Consider the following 20547-nt stretch of genomic DNA (forward strand, 5'->3'; position numbering starts at 1 on the left):
TAGTGGAAGATAGGGTCGCATCAAAGAGTTTTCATTGTAACCATAATAATCCGATGTTCAACATTATTTTTCAGTTTTGTTAGATGAGGGACATCCTCCCCCCCAAAACATAATCTACAGCCTTTTTTTAAAACTTCCAGGTCATGTACATACACACACACACACACACACACACACACACACACACACACACATCTTTTATTGTTGTTGTTGAACATCTAATAGTTGGCTATAGACATCATCATTACATTATACATCATTACATTGCAGTGCCTACACTTTAGATGGCAGAAAGTTCTGGGCCTTTAGGACATTTTAGCATGCATCTCCTAAAAACGAAAACATTTTTGTTTGAATATAGCACAGTTATCATCATTTCATAATACTGTTAGCTATTGTGTACCAGTATGTTAATTTCTCCAATATCTCAGTTACAGGCTTTATACTTGTGTTTGTCTTTTTTTTTTTTTCTTTTTGGTTGGTGTGGGGCTTGAACTCTGGGCCAGGGTGTTTTCCCTAAGCTCTTCAGCTCAAGGTCACTGCCCTCCCCCTTGAGCCACAGTGCCACTTCGTTTTTTTTTGTTTTTTTTTTTTAGGGGGGGGGGTCATGGGGCTTTAACTCTGGGCCTAGGCACTGTCCCCGAGCTGTTCAGCACAAGGCTACCATCCTACCCTTGAGTCAAGCCCCACCTCCCTTTTTTTTTTTTTTTTTTTTGGCCAGTCCTGGGCTTGAGCTCAGGGCCTGAGCACTGTCCTTGGACTTTCTCAAGGCTAGAGCTCTACCACTTGAGCCTCAGCACCACTTCTGGCATTTTTCTATGTATATGGTACCAAGGAATCAAACCCAGGTCTTTGTGCATGCTAGGCAAGCACTCTACCACTAGGCCAAACTCCTGTCCAACCCACTTCCCGTTTTTTAGAGGTTTATTGGAAATAAGAGTCTCAGATTCTTTTGTGCCCTTTGTGCCCGGGCCGGCTTTGAACTGTGATTCTCAGATCTCCGCCTCCTGAGTAACTGGGATTACTGATATGGGCCACTGCAAGCCATCGCTCCCAGTTTTTTGTTTAGTTTAGTTTTGTTTTTTTGGCAGTCCTGGGCCTTGAACTCAGGACCTGAGCACTGTCATTGGGCTTTTTCCTCAAGGCTAGCATTCTACTACTTGAGCACAGCACCACTTCCAGCTTTTTTCTATGTATGTGGTATTGAGGAATCGAACCCAGATCTTCATGCATGCTAGGCAAGCACTCTATCACTAGGCCAAACTCCCAGCCCTTTTATTTAGTTAGTTATTTCTTTTTTTATTGGTCATGGAGCTTGAACGCTGTCCTGGGCATTATCCTTGAGTTCTTCAATTCAATGCTATCACTCTACCACTTGAGCCACAGTGCCACTTCCAGGTTTTGAGTGGTTAATTGGGGCTGAGTCTCACAGACTTTAGTGCCTGGCCTGGCTTTGAACCATGATCCTCAGGGTTACAATTACATTCTTATTTGTCTTTTTTAAGTCCAGGGTCAAACTGCATATGATTGTCATGTCTTAGACCACTTTAATCTAGAAATTCTGATTATTTTGTGCCGGGGCTCTGTCCCTGAGCTCTTTTGCTCAAGGCTGGTGCTCTACCACTGGCTCCACCTGTGTTTTTAGGGTGGTTATTTGCAGAAAAAGAGTCTCAGTTTCCTGCCTGGGCTGGCTTTTAACATCAATCCTCACATCTCAGCCTCTTGCATACCTGCAATTACAGACCTGAGCTCCTGGCTAATAAGTAGTTTCTTCTTGTAACATTTTTATACATACATAGGATGTACTTTAATCGTATTCAATACCTGTTACTCATTTTTTTTTTTTTGCCAGTCCTGGGCTTGAGCTCAGGGCCTGAGCACTGTCCTTGGACTTTCTCAAGGCTAGAGCTCTACCACTTGAGCCTCAACACCACTTCTGGCTTTTTCTATGTATGTGGTACTGAGGAATCGAACCGGGTCTTTGTGCATGCTAGGCAAGCACTCTACTACTAGGCCAAACTCTCCACCCTGTTACTCATCTTCTGCCCCCTCTTCTTCCATATCTCTAATAGTCCCCTTTTGAAGTTAATTTCCTTCCCCCCGTAAATTCCACACATGAGATAAAACATTCCATGCTTTCCCCCCATCCCCCAGTCCTGGGGCTTGAATTCAGGGCCTGGACACTGTCCTTAGCCACTTCTTGCTCAGGATAGTGCTCTCCCACTTGAACCACAGTACCACTTCTGGCCTTTTCTGTGTATTTGGTTCTGAGGGCTTCGTACATGCTTGGTGAGCACCACTGCTAGGCTAGGCTCCCTGCCTATTCTTGTATTTTTGACTCTGGCTTATTTTGCTTACTATGATTTTTAGTCTAACCATCTATTTTTCTTCAGACAATATAACTTTATTCTTGTTTTTTTAAAAACTCAATATATCAATCCAGGATACTTTGTCCTTTATTTCCTCATATGAAACATTTAAACATTTGAGGGCCGGGAGTTTGGCCTAGTGGTTAAAGTGCTTGCCTAGCATGCACGAAGACCCGGGTTCGATTCCTTGGTACCACATACTTAGAAAAAGCCAGAAGTAGTGCTAAGACTCAAGTGATAGAGCTCTAGCCTTGAGAAAAAGCCAAGGACAGTGCTTAGGCCCTGAGCTCAAGTCCAGGACTGGCAAAAAAAAAAAAAAAAAAGAAAGAAACATTTAAACATTTGAGAGCTACAGTGATACAGTGATGTCCTATTAAATATTAAATGAATCTCCCAATCCTGGGAATAAGTCTGTACAGCTGAAAAGCTGAGTTTTGATTTGGGAGACAGTGCTTCTATATGGAGTAAGTCAACAGGCAATTAAGAGATACTCGGAGCCAGTTCTGACTTGAGCCTTCTCTCAGGTCTTTTGGTGAGCATTATGGCCACTGGCTCAGGGTCACAGCAGAAGCCACAGCTGGGTGTCCAAGGGTGTCCTGAAACTTCTGTGCCTTCACTTCTGTACCAATTCTGAATCTGGCCTTCTCACAGAACGCATGGTGTGCATTATGGCCAGCAGGACATGCCCAGAAGCTGCCCTCTCAATTGATGATAGTTACTCAGGGAGCTGAGATCTGAGGTTATGACCTCCAAAGGATGTGTTCCCCTTCCTGCAGGAGCTCCCCAAATCATCCCAAGACCAACAGAGAACAAAACTGCTCACCTGTATGACACTCCACACCAGGAGAAAGTAGTCAAATACTGACTGAAATTCCCACTCAATAGGAGATTTTAAGGTCTCAAGCCCTTGAGGGAGGAATGATAGGTAGCTGGTAGCCATGAACAATGATGAACTATAAAGGAAACTTAAGATAGAGGATGGAAACAGAAGGTCTGTGAGAGAGAACTTTGTAATTAAGCTTTTCAATCAACTAAGGGCATAGAAATTTGTAAGATTTTATTTATTTATTTTGTGGCCACGGGACTTGAAGTCTGGGCCTGGGTGCTGTCCCTGAGCTCTTCAGCTCAAGGCTACCACCCTACCCTTTGAGCTACAGCACTGCTTCTGGTTTCCTGGTGGTTAATTGGAGATAAGAGTCTCAGGGTCTTTAGTGCCCTGCCTGGCTTTGAACCACTATCCTCAAATTTTAGCCTTGTGAGTAGCTAGGATTACAGGTATGAACCACCAGTGCCCATAGAAAAAATTGGTTGATCTATATGCTAGGCTATAAACCAAATTCTAATGAAGTTTAAAAACGAAATCATACAACCATGCTCTTTGATTGCATCAGAATTAAATTCAGTAACAAGAAGATATTTAGAAACTGCAGTCTGAACTGCTAGCTCAACTTTTTTGCTCACAGTTTATGTTCTACACATCTCCAGCCAGGTATTTTGCTGGAGATGGTGATGGAGTCTTGCAGACTTCTGCCTGGACTGGCTTCTAATTGTAGTCTTCCAAAGGTCAGAATCTTGAGTAGCTAAGATTATAGGCATTAGCCACTGACAATAGCTCATGGCACATTATTGTTAGTTATGATTTATTTTTATTTTTGCCAGTTGTGGGGCTTGAATTCAGGGCCTGGGAACTGTCTGAGCTTCTTTGCTCAAGGCTAGCACTCTACCACTTGAGCCATAGCACCACTTTTCAGCTTTTTTGTTTATGTAGTACTGAGGAATCAAACCCAGGGCTTCATGCATGCTAGGCAAGTACTCTACTACTTAACACTATGCCACATTCCCAGGAAATGACTTTTTCTTGTGTGTGGTCCTGAGGCTTGAACTCTGGCCCTGGGCACTGTCCCTGAGCTCTTCAGCTCAAGGCTACTACTACCCTACCCCTGAGCCTCAGCCCCATTTCCTGTTTTCTAGTGGTTCATTTGTGATAAGAGTCTCACATTCTTTAGGTTCTTTAGTGCTGGGGCTGGCTTTGAACCAGATCCTCAGATCTCAGACTCCTGTGTAGCTAGGATTTAGGCTTCCCTATAGTTCATCCATCTCTTCATTGAGATGGGGCATCATGATTTTTTTTTCTGCCCCAACTGGTTTTTTTTTTTTTTTGCCAGTCCTGGTGCTTAAGCTCAGGGCATGAGCATTATCCTTGGGCTTTCTCAAGGCTAAAGCTCTACCACTTGAGCCACAGCACCATTTCCGGCTTTTTCCATATATGTGGTACCCAGAAATCAAACCCAGGTCTTTGTGCATACTAGGCAAGCACTCTACTGCTAGGGCAAACTCCCTGCCGCCCCAGCTGTTTTTGACCCGTGATCTCAGCAATCTCAGCCTACCATATAACTAAGGTTACAGATAGGAGTCACCGTGTCTGGCTAAAGCTGCATATTTGGTTAATGGATCTTTCAACTATCCTCAGGACTGCACAGAAACCACCGTAAACTTCCTTGATTAAATTCTTACTTTGGGTCCAGGAGCAATACTCACCTCAGCATTAGGGCAAGGCATTGTGCCCAGTTGATGTGTTTGTGAGAGTTTTTTGTTTTGTTTGTATGTTTGCTAGTCATGGGACTTGAACTCAAGGCCAGCTCTAGCCCTGAGCCTGTTTGTGCTCAAGGCTAGCACTCTACCACCTGAGCCACAGCACCACTGCCAGCTTTTCTGTTTATGTGGCACTGAGGAATCAGACCCAGGACTTCACGCAAGCTAGGCAAGCGTTCTATCACTAAGGTCTATTCCCAGCCCCCCAAAATCGATTACTATCAGGCACCATTCAGTAGCTCATGCCTATAATCCTAGCTACTCAGGAGACTGAGATCTGAGGATTGTGGTTCAAAGCCAGCCTGGATATGAAAGTCCATGACACTCTTATCACCAATAAAGTACTCAGAAAAAGCTGCAAGTGATGCTGTTGCTCAAGTAATAGGATGCTAGCCTTGAGCAAAAGTAGCTGAGGGACAGTGCCCAGGTCCAGAGTTCAAGCCCCAGGATTGAGGGCCAGTAGGGGGAGAGCATTTATTGGGGAAGCCCTCTTCCCACCTGAGACCCAGACATTAAGTGCGTTTATGATAGGGATCAGCTTCCTCCCCGCTTCTGTCCCCCCCTCCCACCCCCGTCCTGTTCTGGAGCCGCAGCACCAGTTCTGGTTTTCTGGTGGTTAATTGAAGAAATGAACTTTCATGCCCATGCTGGCTTTGAACAATGATCCTCAGATCTCAGCCTCCTGAGTAGCTAGGATTACAAGCGTGAGCCACCATACCCGGCCAGCTTCTTGGATTTTGATGTAGTATGGCTGAGGGTGGATATACAGAGTAGGGTGAGTGAGTCTTCTTCTTTCTTGAAGCTCTGTGGCCATCACCATGTTCTGGAAGTTTGACTTGAATACCACGTCCCATGTTGACAAGCTGCTGGACAAGGAACATGTGACACTGCAAGAGTTAATGGATGAGGATGATATTCTACAGGAATGTAAGGCTCAGAATCAGAAACTGCTGGACTTCCTGTGCAGGCAGCAGTCTATGGAGGAGCTGGTGAGCCTCATCACACAGGATCCACCCCTGGACATGGAAGAGAAGGTCCGCTTCAAGTATGTATTGAGGCTGAAATTGGGTTCAGTACTGGACAGGACTCCGGGAGGCCATGGGCAGTGTTTGACGATAGAGTAGGGCTTTCTAATGGCAGTTCAGACCTTAAACCTGAGAAATAAGGAGACCCACTGTGGGATTTGTTGTGTATGAGATTTGTCGTTTAAAGTCTCTTGGGTATGTTTTCTCATTCTGAGTTACAAGAGAATTTATATGAAGTTGGTATATATTGAAGCTTTTTTTTTTCCTGCAAGTTCTGGGGCTTGAATTCAGGTCTGGGCACTGTCCCTAAACTGCGTTTGTTCAAGACTAGCACTCTGCCACTTGAGCCAGTGTCACTTCTGGCTTTTTCTGGGTATGAGGTACTAAGGAATGGAGCCCAGGGTCTCATGCAAGCTAGGTGAGCACTCTTCCATTAGGCCATGCTCCCAGCCCCATGTTAAAGTATTTTGAGTGACAATATACTGAAAGACTCCTTCAAGTATAAGGCTCTAGAGATTGCAGAGTGAATCTGCATGGTCAACACAGTTGGTTTCAGGCCTGGCAAAAGAGCCAGGCAGTAGTATCTGACTCTTTTTTTTTTTTTTTTTTAATTTTTGACAGCCCTGGGGCTTGAACTCAGGGCCTGAGCACTGTCCTTGAGCTTTCTCCAGGGTAGTGCACTACCACTTAAGCCACAGCACCACTTCCAGCTTTTCTCTGTGTATGTGGTACTGAGGAATCCAGCTCAGGGTTTCATGCATGCTAGGCAAGCAATCTGCCAAACTTCTGGCCCATTATCTGACTCTTGAGCCCCAGGACATACTTCCGTTAGAGATATTCAACTTTGAGGAAATATGTCATTATCATTAGTGGCACTGACCCTTTTCAAAGTTTTCCATAAAATGTTACATTCAGCATTTGGCCAGGATGTTAGGAGATGACAGAAAGAGAAGGGGCAACGGAGCATTAAGGAGAATGTGAACCAGGAAGACACCTTGGGAGGCAACAGGAAATGGCAGTCCCACCCTTAAGGCCATGACTACACAGCTCTGCAAAGAGGTTATGTTGCATGCAATGTTCTGGAGAGCTGGGGACAAGTGACATAACAGATATCAGTTCTAGGTACTTCAAGGAAGTATAAAGTATGTACATGTTGTGCTATAAAGTCTTATAACAGGGTCAGCAAAGTATGACTTTCAGACGGGGTATCAATATATAGTCCAGGCTGGCCTTAAACTTATACTTCTCCTACCTCAGCCTCTCAAGTGCTGGAATTACAGGTGTGTTCCCTGCCTCATATGTTTCACATTTTTACATGGTTAAAAAAAAATGAAAGGAAAATACTTTGTTCCAAATGTTCATTATATGAATTTTACTTTTTTTTTTTTTAATAGAATGGGGGTTTGACCCCCAGGGCCTCCAGCTAGGCAGGTGTTCTACTACTTAAGCCATACCTGCAGCCCTTTCTTAGCTTTAACTGTTTTTCAGGTAAGGTCTCATGTTTTTGCCTAAAGCTAGCTTTAGACCACAACCTTCCAACCAATGGCCTCTAGTATAGCTAGAATTCATAGCCATGCCTGGCTTCTCGATTGAGATGGATATCTCAATAATTGTTTTTCTACCTTGGCCTTGATCCTGAACCCTTCTAAGCTAAGCCTCTCAAGTAGATGCGAACCACTGTGTGTGTGTGTGTGTGTGTGTGTGTGTGTGTGCGCGCGCGCGCGTGCAGGGGTCACTGGTCCTAGGGGCCTGAGTGTTCCTTGTCCCTGAGCCTTTCTGCACAAGTTAGTACTCTACCAACTGAGCCACTACTTCACTTTTGGCTTTGTGGTGGTTAATTGGAGATAAGGGTCCCAAGGACATTCCTGATTGGGCTGGCTTTAGACCTTGATCTGATCCTCAGATCTCAACCTCCAGAGTAGCTAAGGTTAAAGGCACTCAGCTAGAAATTTACTTTTTCTGGTGTCTGCCAATAGACTGAATGCCACACTCAGACATACATAATACAGAGTCCAGAGTCCAGGCCTGGAGTGTGGCTAGTAGTAGTGTGCTCACTAGTGTGCATGAAGCCCTGGATTTGAGTCCCTAGAACCACATATACAGAAAAAGCTGAAAGTAGCACTTTGGCTCAAGTGGCAGAGTGCTGAGCTTGAGCAAAAACTGTCCAAGGACAGTGCCCAGGCCCTGAATTCAAGCCACAGGACTGGAAAAAAAAAAAGAAGAAGAAAGAAAGAAAATAAATATGATAGAGTTTAATTAAAAAATAAGCTGACAAAATATTTTGCTATTTGGCCCTTCACAGCAAATCTTTGTCCTTTGGAGATCAACAGAACAGGCCTGGGTAATGGAATGGCCTGTGGCAAGCTATCGTAGAGTAGTCAGCCAGGTGCATTTCTGATGTAGAAAGAGTTAAATGAAGAATGTGGACTTGTCTAAGCCAGGGGATTAGAGATAAAGCAATCATAGAAGGACGCTATCCTGATAGCAACATGTCATTCACAGCACTCATCCTTCTCTCAAATGTCCCCCAGTTTAGTGGCAAGTTAGAGCAAGGTGACAGCTATGGGAGGGTACAGCTTCTGGATCAGGAGTGGGGTTCTAAAGCAGTGTCGGTGAGTGGACAAAGCTGAAGAGAAAGAGCTTGAGAGAAGTTAGTATTAATAGATGAGTACAAAGCTAGGGCCCGGAGTTGGCCTCATGGTTGAATGCTTGCCTATCATGCACAAAGACCCAGGTTCAGTTCCTTAGCACCACATACATAGAAAAAGCTGGGACTGGTGCTGTGGCTCAAGTGGGAGAGCACTAACCTTGAGAAAGCCCAAGGACAGTACTCAGGCCCTGAGTTCAAACTCCATGACTTAGGGAAAAAAAAAAAAAAGAAAAGATGAGTACAAGGCTATAGAGTAGCCAGCCATGGTGGCTCTCGCCTGTAATCCTAGCTATTCTGGAGGCTGAGATCTGAGGATCAAGGTTCAAAGCCAGCTTGAGCACAAAAGAACCTGAGACTCTTATCTCCAATTAACTTTTAGAAAGGGGAGGGAAGTGAGGCATGGCTCAAGGGTAGGGAGATAACACCCTGGTCTAGGGGTAGGGTGGTAGCCTTGAGCTGAAGAGTGCAGGGACCTACCCAGGCTGAGTTCTAGTCCCTTGACCCACAAAAAACAAACAAACAAAAACACAAAGCTGTAGAGTAAACAAGGCCCTGAGGAAACAAAGCTGTGGAGTAAACCAAGTCATACGGCTGTGGTCAGTAAGCTGATCTAACTCTGTTTGGTTGGTACTTGTGTACTCATACCTAGGTCAACATCAGATGTCTTTTTTTTTTTTCATTTATTATGTTAAACATTCCATGGACCTGCTCAAAAATTCATGAACCTTACCTCAAAAATCTTATTTATTCTCTTTGTTTTCCCCCAGTCCTGGGCCTTGGGCGTTCTCAAGGCTAAGAGCTCTACCACTTGAGCCACAGGATCATTTCTGGCTTTTTTTTTTTTTTTTTGCCAGTCCTGGGTTTGAGCTAAGCGCCTGAGCACTGTCCTTGGACTTTCTCAAGACTAGAGCTCTACCACTTGAGCCTCAGCACCACTTCCAGCTTTTTTTCTATGTATGTGGTACCGAAGAATCGAACCTGGGTCTTCATGCATGCTAGGCAAAGCACTTTAACCACTAGGCTAAACTCCCAGCCCCTTCTGGCTTTTTTTCTATGTATGTGGTCCCAAGGAATTGAACCTGGGTCTTCATGCATGCTAGGCAAGCATTCTACCACTAGGCCAAACTCCTGGCCCTTATTTATTCTTTCTTATGGTTATTCCTCTCTTCTTTCTGGGTCATTTTCTTTTTTCTTTTCGTTGGATCATGGGACTTGAACTCTGGGCTTGGGTGTTGTCCCTTAGCTCTTCAGCTCAAAGCTACCACCTTACCCCTTGAACCACAGGGCCACTTCCAGATTTCTGGTAATTAATTGGAGATAAGAATTTCACAGCTTTTTAGTGCCTGGGCTGGTTTTGAACCAAGATCCTCAGATCTCAGCCTCCTGAATAACTAGGATTACAGGTGTGAGCTACCTGGCTCCCTGAGGGTTTTTTTGTTTGTTTGTTTGAACTCTTTGCTTGAACTCAGGGCCTGTCCTTGGGCTAGAGCTTTACCACTTGAACCATAGCACCACTTTCCGCTTTTTAACTATATATATGGTACTAAGGAATAGAACCCTAGTCTTTGAACATGCTAGGCAAGTACTCTACCACTAGGCCAAACTCCCAGCCCCTCCCTGAGGTTTTTTTTTTTTTTGCCAGTCCTGGGCTTGAGCTCAAGGCCTGAGCACTGTCCTTGGACTTTCTCAAGGCTACAGCTCTACCACTTGAGCCTCAGCACCACTCCCGGCTTTTTTCTATGTATGTGGTATCAAGGAATCGAACCTGGGTCCTCATGCATGCTAGGCAAGCACTTTAACCACTAGGCCCTGAGTTTTTATGGTAGTCTTCTACCACTTTGAGCCCAGCCCTATTACCTTTTTTTGTTTTTCCAGTCCTGGGTCTTGAACTCAGGGCCTTGACACTGTCCCTAAGCTGCTTTTGCTCAAGGATAGCACTCTACCACTTGAGCCACAGTGCCACTTCTGGCTTTTCCTGTTAATGTGGTACGGAGTAATCAAACCCAGGGCTTCATGCATGGTAGGCAAGCACTCTACCACAAAGGCACATTCCCAGCCCCCATTTCCTGCTTTTTGATGATTAATTAGAAATATGAGTCTTATGAAGTTTGTGACTCCAAACTACCTCAATCCTCAGATCTCTGCTTCCCGAGTAGCTAGGATCACTTGCGTGAGTCACCAAGCACTCACATACTCATTTTTCTTTTGGGGAAGGGTGTGGGTACATGACTAGACTGATGCTCTACCAATTGCCACACCTGCACTTCTGGTTTTTTGCTGGTTATTTGGAGGTAAGAATCCCAGAAACTTTTGGTTCTTGATGACTTTGATCCTTGGTCCTCACATCTCAGCTTCTTGAGTAGGTAGGATTACAGCTGTGAGCCACTGATGCCTAGCTGACATTTGATGTTTCTATGTCATATCGTTAAGTGTGTGTGTGTGTGTGTGTGTGTGTGTGTGTGTGTGTGTGTGTGTGTGTGTGTGTGTGTGTATGTGTATAAACCCAGTCTGGCCTCAAGCTTGAGTCTTTCTCCCTTACCTTCTTAGATTCTGGGATTACAGGCTCGAGCAGATCTAGGTCCAGCCATAGTTAAAACGTTTTTAGCTCACTGTTGTCCATTCCTGTTTCCTGTTTTTCATTTTTGATAATTGTCTTTCAGCTGGGTGACAATGACCAATTCCCATAATCCTAGTAACTTAGAAGACTTGTAAGACCTTGATTTGAGGCTAGCCCAGGCAGAATAGTCTATAAGATTCTTATCTTAAATTCAGTAGTAGAATGCTGGACTAGATGCCTGGCCAAGTGGTTGAGTGCTAGCTGTGAGCAAGAAAGCCAAGCAAGAGTGGACAGCCTGAGTTCAAACCCTGTTACCAGCAGAACTAACTTTCTTTCTTTCTTTCTTTCTTTCTTTCTTTCTTTCTTTCTTTCTTTCTTTTTTTTTTTTTTGCCAGTCCCAGGCTTAAGGTCAGGTCCCGAGCACTGTCCTTGGACTTTCTTGAGGCTAGAGCTCTACCACTTGAGCCACAGCACCATTTCCGTTTTTTTCTATGTATGTGGTACCAAGGAATCAAACCTGGGTCTTTGTGCATGGTAGGCAAGCACTCTACCACTCCACTCAGCCAAACTCCCGGCCCAGAACTTTCTTATTCTCAGATTTCCACCCCTTAAATGGGCTCTTCTTGTATTGCCAAGACTGGTCTTGAACTTTTCGCCTTAGCCTCTAGATCCTGAGACTATAGGTACATTTCTCCTAGATCCCAGAATTTTAGTAAAAACTCTTAATATTATCCCAGAAACTATTAGGATTTTAATTTTTTTTCTCATTCTTGTGCTTTTCCATCTGTGTGCCTAGTCTGTGTCTGTCAGTTGGCTTTTGTTGGCAAATTGGGCAGATTTTCTGCCCAGGCTGTCTTTGGATCTCACTCCTCTAGATCTTACCCTTCTCAGTAGCTAGGGTTATAGGTATGAAACACTAGTGCCTAGTGACTTCCTATTTATTTCTTTTTGCCAGTCTTGAGTCTTGAACTTGGGGCCTAGGCACTATCCTTGGGCTTTCTCAAGGCTAGCACTCTACTATTTCAGCCACAGCACCACTTTGGCTTTTGCTGTACATATGATGCTGAGGAAATGAACTCAGGTCTTTGTGCATGGTAGGCAGGCACTCTACTACTAGGCCACACTCTCAGCCCTAATTTCTTATTTCTTGTGTAATTTTTTTAAAATATAATTTTATTATTATTAAGCTGTACAGAGGGGTTACAATTTTACACTTCAGATAAAGTGTATAGTTCTCATTTGAATAAAGTAATATCATCCAAGCACGGTGGCTCATGCCTATAATTATAGCTACTCAAGAGGCTGAGCTCTGAGGATCGAAGTTCAGAGCCAGCCTGGACACTAAAGTATGTGAAACACTTATCTCCAATTAACCACTAGAAAGCCAGAAATGGTGCTGTAGCTCAAGAGATAGGGCAGTAGCCTTGAGCTGAAGAGCTCAGGGACAACGCCCAGGCTCACAGTTCAAGTCCCATAACCAACAAAAATAAATAAATAAATTAATTAATAAAATAAATGATGTCACCCCTCTCTTTGATTTCTCCCAGTTTCTCCCTCTTACATTTTTTTTGTTTTGTTTTGGTTGGTCGTGGGGCTTGAACTCATGGCCTGGGGACTGTCCCTGAGCTTTTTCTCAAGGCTAGCCTCCTACAACCTGAGCCACCACACCACTTTTGGCTTTTTTTTTTTTTTTTTTTTTTGCCAGTCCTGGGCTTGAGCTCAGGGCCTGAGCACTGTCCTTGGACTTTCTCAAGGCTAGAGCTCTACCACTTGAGCCTCAGCACCACTTCCGGCTTTTTTCTATGTATGTGGTACCGAGGAATTGAACCCGGGTCTTCATGCATGCTAGGCAAGCACTTTTAACCACTAGGCCAAACTCCTGGCCCCATTTTTGGCTTTTTCTGTGTATGTGGTACTAAGGAATTGAGCCCAGGGCCTTGTGCATGCTAAGCAAACACTATTACTAAGCCACTTTCCCAGCCCTACTCTGTTATTTACAGAATAGCTCCATGTTTTCATAAACGCCTATGAGGGGGCAGGAGTGTGGCCTGGTGGTAGAGTGCTTGACTAGCACGCATGAAGCCCTGGGTTCAGTTCCTCACTACCACATACACAGAAAAAGTTGGAACTAGTGCTGAGGCCCAGGTGGTAGAGCACTAGCCTTGAGAAAGCTCAAGGACAGTGTCTAGGCTCTGAGTTCAAGCCCCAGGATTGGCAGAAAAAAAAAGAAAAAGAGGGGCTGGGAGTGTGGCCTAGTGGTAGAGTGCTTGCCTAGCATACATGAAGACCCAGGTTCAATTCCTCTGTACCACATAGAAAAAAAGCCGGAATCAGTGCTGAGGCTCAAGTGGTAGAGCTTCTAGCCTTGAGAAAGTCCAAGGACAGTGCTCAGGCCCTGAGCTCAAGCCCAGGACTGGCAAAAAGAAAGAAAGAAAATGAGGTGAAGAGGAAGAGGAAGAAGAAGAGGAGGAGGAAGAGGAAGAAGAGGAGGAGGAGGAGGACTATGAGCTGGGCAGGACCCCATGATTAGATAAGAGATCCTAGAATTTGGCCAGGGATAGAAGATGACAGTCTTGTCCCAAAGCAGCCACACAGAATGCTCCCACTGGTTTCTAGTCTGCTGAACCCTGGACATACTGCCAGCCATTTCCAGGTGGACCCAGATGAGGGACAGAGTACCAGCCTTATTACCAATGCTGCTCAGAGCCCTCAGGGCACTGGTCTGAGAATTAGGCAGTGGTGCTCACCCTAGGCTTTTGGTCAGGTAAGCCTGTCCTGGGCACTGGCATTCTTCCATTGCTAAAGAAGGGATATGGCGATGTTATTACATTATTACGTGTAGCATGCTAAGGATTATTTTTCATGTTGGCAATTTTCATCAAATAAAAAGTACAGTATTCACACATTACTCTGTGTGTGTGTGTCTGTGTAGTACCAGGCTTTACACTTGTTTGGCTTGTTTACTCAGCTTGCCTTGCTGGTACTACCACCTCCAGCCATGCTTTTTGCTGATTATTCTTTGGAGATACAGTCTTGCAGACTTTTCTGTGTAGGCTGTCCTTGAACTGTGATACTTCAGATTTCCAACTTTTGAGTGGCTGAGATTACAGGCATGCGTTACCAGCACCTAGCACATAGTAGTATTTCTTAACAATAAACCATTTGCTTAATACATCACAGCTGATATACCATATGGTAAACTGTAGCTATATTTCTCCAAATGAGCACATTTTGGGTCTGTACTTATTTATATGGAAAAAATGTGAATGTCAGGGTTCTGATGGAAAGGGGAAGACAAACATGACCAGGACTTGGCTTCACTGAGGTCATGTAGGTTGACAGAAGAGACCTAGGAATTGAATATAAAGACTTGGGGAGAACAGCTAAAAAGTAAAGAAAGATTGGAGAATAGAAGCAGAGTTGGAAAAATGCAGGATATCAGAATATAGGGTATAAGAAGCTTATAAAAAGTATGTAACCTGGAGCTGGGAGTTTGGCCTAGTGGTAGAGTGCTTGCCTAGCATGCATGAAGACCCAGATTCAATTCCTCAGTATCACATACTTAGAAAAATCCAGAAGTGGTAGCCCCATATCTGGCAAAAAAAGTTTATTAATATTATATCTATCTATATAAAAGTTTCCAGTAGTCAGAAGTGTTCATTGGTCACCTTCATTCTGCTGAAGTACTTTTGTTTTTTTGTTTTTGTTTTTTATCATATGGCTCTGCTTTCTATGAGGCAGGGTAGCTTCCTGAGAATTGGAGAAGTCTAATTTCACCTCCAGTGCTTGGACTGTGCCCTTTTAGATACCCAAACACAGCCTGTGAGCTTCTGACTTGTGATGTGCCACAGATCAGCGACAGACTAGGCGGGGATGAAAGCCTAATGAACCTTCTATATGACTTCTTGGACCAAGAGCCGCCACTCAACCCTCTACTTGCCAGTTTTTTCAGCAAGACCATTGGCAATCTCATTGCAAGGAAAACTGAGCAGGTAATAATGTGTGGATCATGTTCTCTCTCTCTCTCTCTCTCTATATATATATATATATATGACAACCTCATCTGTCACTGTAAAACTGTCACCAGGCCATGGAGACAGCATTTTGATTACTCAACAGTGGAGCAGTGTGAGTGGCTGATATGTGTATTGCGGCTTGAGTAAGACAGCAGCTTATCTGGGGTGTTTTGGTGGTGAGCTGTGGAGCAGCAGCACTTCCTGCCCTTCCCACATGCTACACAGCATCCCAGACTCTGCCAGCTCACTGATCAGGCACAGGCATGAGGTCCTGGACTGTGACTGCATCCTGGCAGGACCAGAGATGTTCACCTTCTCAGGATGTCTTTCTTCTGTGTATGCACAACACTTAACCATCTCCAACCAAAACAATATCCAGTATTGAGCTTCTGTAGGACAGTGAATTTGTCTTCAGTTGTAGCTTGGCTTCTCCCTCTTTTTCATACAGCTGGACACAGGCTTTAACCCTCCACACTGTGAGTGTGAGTACTGGAGGCTTCCTGGGAGCCTGTGACTGTTGCTGTTTGGCTAATATTCTTTCCTGTCACCCCATTCACTCACCCTCATTGGTTTGTTTTATTTTATTATTATTATTTGCCAATCTTAGGGCTCGAACTCAGGGTCTGGGCGCTGTCCCTTAGCTTCTTGGTGCTCGAGGCTGGCATTCTGCCACTTGATCCACAGCATCACTTCTGGCTTTTTCTGAATAATTTACTGGAGATAAGTCTCATAAACTTTTCTGCCTGGGATGGCTTTGAACTGCAATCCTCAGATCTCAGCTTCCTGAGTAATTAGGATTACAGGTATGAACCATTGGTGCCTAGCCCCTGCTGGTTTATTTCAAGCCACATCTCAGACATCAGACCGTATATTTTACAAACATTTCAGTATATTTCTCTAAGTTATAGACCTCGCTCTCTCTCGCTCTCTCTCGCTCTCTCGCTCGGTAATGGGGCTTAAACTCTTTCCTATCACCCCATCCACTCACCCTCATTGGCTTACTTTATTATTATTATTTGCCAGTCTTAGGGCTTGGACTCTGGGCCTGGCCACTGCCCTTGGGCTCTTCAGCTCAAGACTAATAATGCTCTACCACTTGAGCTACAGCACTGCTTCTGGTTTTCTGGTGGTTAGTTGGAGATCAGAGTCTCAAGGACTTTCATGGCCAGGCTGACTTTGAACCATAATCCTCAGTAGCTAGAATTATAGGTGTGAGCCACCTGGCTCTCCTCTTCTCCTCTGCCCCCGTCCTCCTCCTTCGCCTCCTCCTCCTTCTCCTCCTCCTCTTCTTCCTCCTCTTCTTCTTCTTCTTCTTCTTCTTCTTCTTCTTCTTCTTCTTCTTCTTCTTCTCCTCCTTCTCCTTCTTCTCCTTCTTCTCCTTCTCCTTCTTCTTCTTCTTCCTCTTCATTTTTTAGATATTATTGTACTCCCAGAATATCACCTGTAATTATTTAATCATTAAATATCCATTCAGAGAACAAACCTATATATATATATATATATATATATATTTTTTTTTTTTTTTTTTTTTTTTTGCCAGTCCTGGGCTTGAGCTCAAGGCCTGAGCACTGTCCTTGGACTTTCTCAAGGCTAGAGCTCTACCACTTGAGCCTCAGCACCACTTCTGGCTTTTTTCTATGTATGTGGTCCCCTGGAATTGAACCTGTGTCTTCGTGCATGCTAGGCAAGCACTCTACCACTAGGCTAAACTCCTGGCCCCAAACCAGTATTTTTGTGTGTTGAGTCATGAGAGAGAAGTTTGTTTTCTGTGAAGAAATTATGTTGGCAAGTTGTGAATATTTTGGAGAATGTCATCTTTTGTCAGATACAAAGAATCCTGAGGAAATGTGGCTTGCCTAGCATGCATGAAGCCCTGGGTTTGATTAATTAGTATCACGTAAACATAAAAGGCTGGAAGTGGCACTGTGGCTCAAGTTCAGAGACAGTGTCTAGCGTGGACCCTGAGTTCAAGCCCCAAAACAAGAAATATCCTTAGAGGAATCATTTTGAGGAAGCGAACAATAGTTCAGTATGTATATACATGTACGTGTATGCTGTGTGTGTGTGTGTGTGTGCATGGGCGTGCTCACGCAATGTGAGACTGATGCTGCTGCCACTGGTGGTGATGGCACTGTAGAGTATAGGGTTCGATTCCTCAGTACCACATACAAAGAAAAAGCCAGAAATGGTGCTGTGCCTCAAAAGGTAGAGTGCTAGCCTTGAGGAAAAAACCCAAGGTCAGTGCTCAGGCCCCAAGTTCAAGCCCCAGGACTGGCAAAAAAAAAAAAGACCAAATAGAATCTCTAGAATTTTTTTTTCTTTTTCTGGGTCAGTCATGGGACTTGAACTCTGGGTCTGAGCGCTGTCTCTGAGCTCTTCATATCTAGGCTAGTGCTTTACCACTTGAGCCATAGCACCACTTCCAGTTTTCTGGTGGTTAATTGGAGTTTCACAGACTTTATTGCCTGGGCTGGCTTTGAACCTTGATCCTCAGATCTCAGCTACAATTACAGGTGTGAGCCATAGGAGCCTGGCTGACTCTCCAGACTCTTTTGCCCTGGCTGGCTTCAAATTTCCATCCTTAGATATTAGCTTACTTAGTAGCTAGGATTATAGGCATGAGCCACCAGTGCCTGTCTTATGATTTTCCTTTCCTGTATGCCTTTGTCAGGCTGTAGAATCAAGATTTTATGTCCTTATACAGTTATATATCTCTTTCTTTCTTTCTTTCTTTCTTTCTTTCTTTCTTTCTTTCTTTCTTTCTTTCTTCCTATCTATCTATCTATCTATCTTTCTTGACAGCCCTGGTGGTTGCCCTTGGTAACATATCAAGGGTAGAGCTCTACCACTTGAGCCACAGCACCATTTCCAGCTTTTTCTATGTATGTGGTACTGAGGAATCAAACCTGGGTCTTTGTGCATGACAGGCAAGCACTCTACCACTAGACCAAGCTCTAGGCCCCATATCCCTTATTTCTTATCTCTGCAAGAATCTGTGTATGACAGGATTTGTTGGAGTATATTATTAACATGTGGAGATATAGTTTATATAACTAATGTAAGCTATAAAAAAGATAGGAGTATGTTCCTGTGTTTAGTAGAATTTTTGGTAAGATCATTAGAGCCCAGACATCCCTGTGTAGCTATAGTCATACATTCCATTTCTTCTGATGTTCTAAAATGATTCAGCTTTTCTTCTTGTCAATTAAACTTTCTTTTCAAGAAAAATATTTTTCTAAACTTGTACAAATGGGCATAAAGCTGTTCACATGAACTCCTCAGTGTATTTTTTTTTTCTGTGTCTGTGGTACTGAGGTATATGTAACCTAGGGCTTTGTGCATGCTAGATGAGCACTCTACCACTAGGCTATATGCACAGACCCGAAATTTGTTTTGTTTTGTTTTTCAGTTGTTTATTTACTACTATTTAGAAATTAAAATTGATAGTATTCCATGGCCTTTCTTTCTTTCCTTCCTTTCTTTCTTTTTTTTTTTTTTTGCCAGTCCTGGGCTTGAGCTCAGGGTCTGAGCACTGTCCTTGGGCTTTCTCAAGGCTAGAGCTCTACCACTTGAGCCTCAGCACATTTCTGGCTTTTTTCTATGTATGTGGTACCGAGGAATTGAACCCGGGTCTTTGTGCATGCTAGGCAAGCACTTTAACCACTAGGCCAAACTCCTGTCCCCCCTTCCTTCCTTTCTTTCCCACCCTCCCTCGCTCTTTTTTTTTTTTTTTTTTTTTTTTTGCCAATCCTGGGCTTGAGCTCAGGGTCTGAGCACGGTCCTTGGACTTTCTCAGGCTAGAGCTCTACCACTTGAGCCTCAGCACCACTTCTGGCTTTTTTCTATGTATGTGGTATCAAGGAATCGAACCCAGGTCTTCGTGCATGTTAGGCAAGCACTCTACCACTAGGCCAAACTCCCGGCCCTCTTTCTTTCTTTCTCTTTCTTTCTTTCTTTCTTTCTTTCTTTCTTTCTTTCTTTCTTTCTTCCTTCCTTTCTTTCTTTCTTTCTTTCTTTCTTTCTTTCTTTCTTTCTTTCTTTCTTTCTTTCTCCCTCTCTCTGTCTCTGTCTCTGTCTCTCTGTCTCTCTCTCTCCTTCTTTCTTTCATCCCAGGACTCAAACTTAGGGCCTGGCACTGTCCTTGGGCTTTCTCAAGGCTAGAGCCCTACACCACTTGAGCCACAGCACCACTTCTGGCTTTTTCTATGTATCTAGGAATTGAACCATGGTCTTCATGCATGCTAGGCAATCACTCTACCAATAGGTACACTTCTGGCCTCTTGGTGTAGTTTTCTGTTTTTATTTTATTTTGTTTGGGACTTGAACTCTGGGCCTGGGCACTGCTGTCCCTGAGCTGCTCAGCTCAAGGGTACCACTCTACTCCTGGAGCCACAGCCTCACTTCCAGTTTTCTGATGGTTAATTGGAAATAAGAGACTCATGGTCTTTAGTGCCCTGACTGGCTTTGAACCGTGCTCGGGTTAGGTTTGAACTGCGATCCTCTGATCTCAGCCTCCTGAGTAGCTAGGATTACATGCATGAGCCACTGTGCCTGGCTTCCACTTGGATAATGTTGTAAGTAAATTTATTTCTTATAGTTCTTGGGGTTGAGGGGCTAGGGTCAAGAGGCTTTATCCAATGAAGGGAAACACATGGCAAGGCAGCAGCAGTCTCTTCCTCTCTTTATAAAACTTATTGCAATTACAGAGCCTTATGACTTCTTCTAATTTTAGTCACCTTCCAAAGCTCCAACTCTCGCTATCATTAATATATGACTCTGGAGATTTTGTTTCCCACACATGAAATACCAGTGAGGTCGCTGAGAGTCCTCCAGCATGGAGAAGCCTGTACATGTTCCATTGTCACCAGTACACCTCATCCCCAGCCTGGCAACCTGGACGTAGCAGGGGCCAGACTTTCAGGGTTCTCTGCTTCTGATATTACACACCCACAGGTCACTCCCTGAGCAGCCTGCTGTCTTCTTGGTGGGTTCTGTACCCCTTCCCCATGTCCATATCTGTTTGTTGTTGGCACTAGTCACTTACCAGTTGTATACCTCCTTTTCTTCTCTAAAGCCTCTGTCTTCTTTCTCCAGCCACTGTGGATATCTGTCAAGGACTGTCCATCTTGTGTCCTTGGGGTCCTGTCCAGGCCTGGGAGTTGCCAACAGTGTCTTTCACCTCTCAGCTCTGTATGCCTTTCATTTCTGGTGTAAAGCCTTGAGCCAGTAAATGTTGAGTGGTGGCTATGTGTAGCAGCCTGTGCTGTTTTTGCTCAGGACATGGTATCTTGTTAACACAGAGCCTCCCCTATTCACTGTCCTGTAGGACTCTGCCTGT

General features: G+C 44.2%; 1 protein-coding gene across 12 annotated transcripts in view; it reads left to right on the top strand.

The window, feature by feature from the left end:
• Ppp6r2 (protein phosphatase 6 regulatory subunit 2) overlaps positions 1 to 20547 on the top strand; it is a 79685-nt gene that overhangs the window by 30240 nt on the left and 28898 nt on the right. For 11 of the 12 annotated variants that reach the window (XM_090328949.1, XM_090328948.1, XM_090328958.1 and 8 more), the window contains 2 exons: positions 5764 to 6006; positions 14999 to 15185. In XM_090328949.1, coding sequence (XP_090185075.1) covers positions 5780 to 6006; positions 14999 to 15185 — 414 coding nt within the window. In that variant the 5' untranslated portion in view covers positions 5764 to 5779. Of the gene's footprint in view, positions 1 to 5763; positions 6007 to 14998; positions 15186 to 20547 lie in introns of those variants that run through there. The other variant, XM_090328960.1, reaches the window with a different exon arrangement.

Source organism: Megascapheus bottae, chromosome 2, assembly GCF_031878675.1.
Source record: "Megascapheus bottae isolate mThoBot1 chromosome 2, mThoBot2.hap1, whole genome shotgun sequence".
NCBI lineage: Eukaryota > Metazoa > Chordata > Mammalia > Rodentia > Geomyidae > Megascapheus > Megascapheus bottae.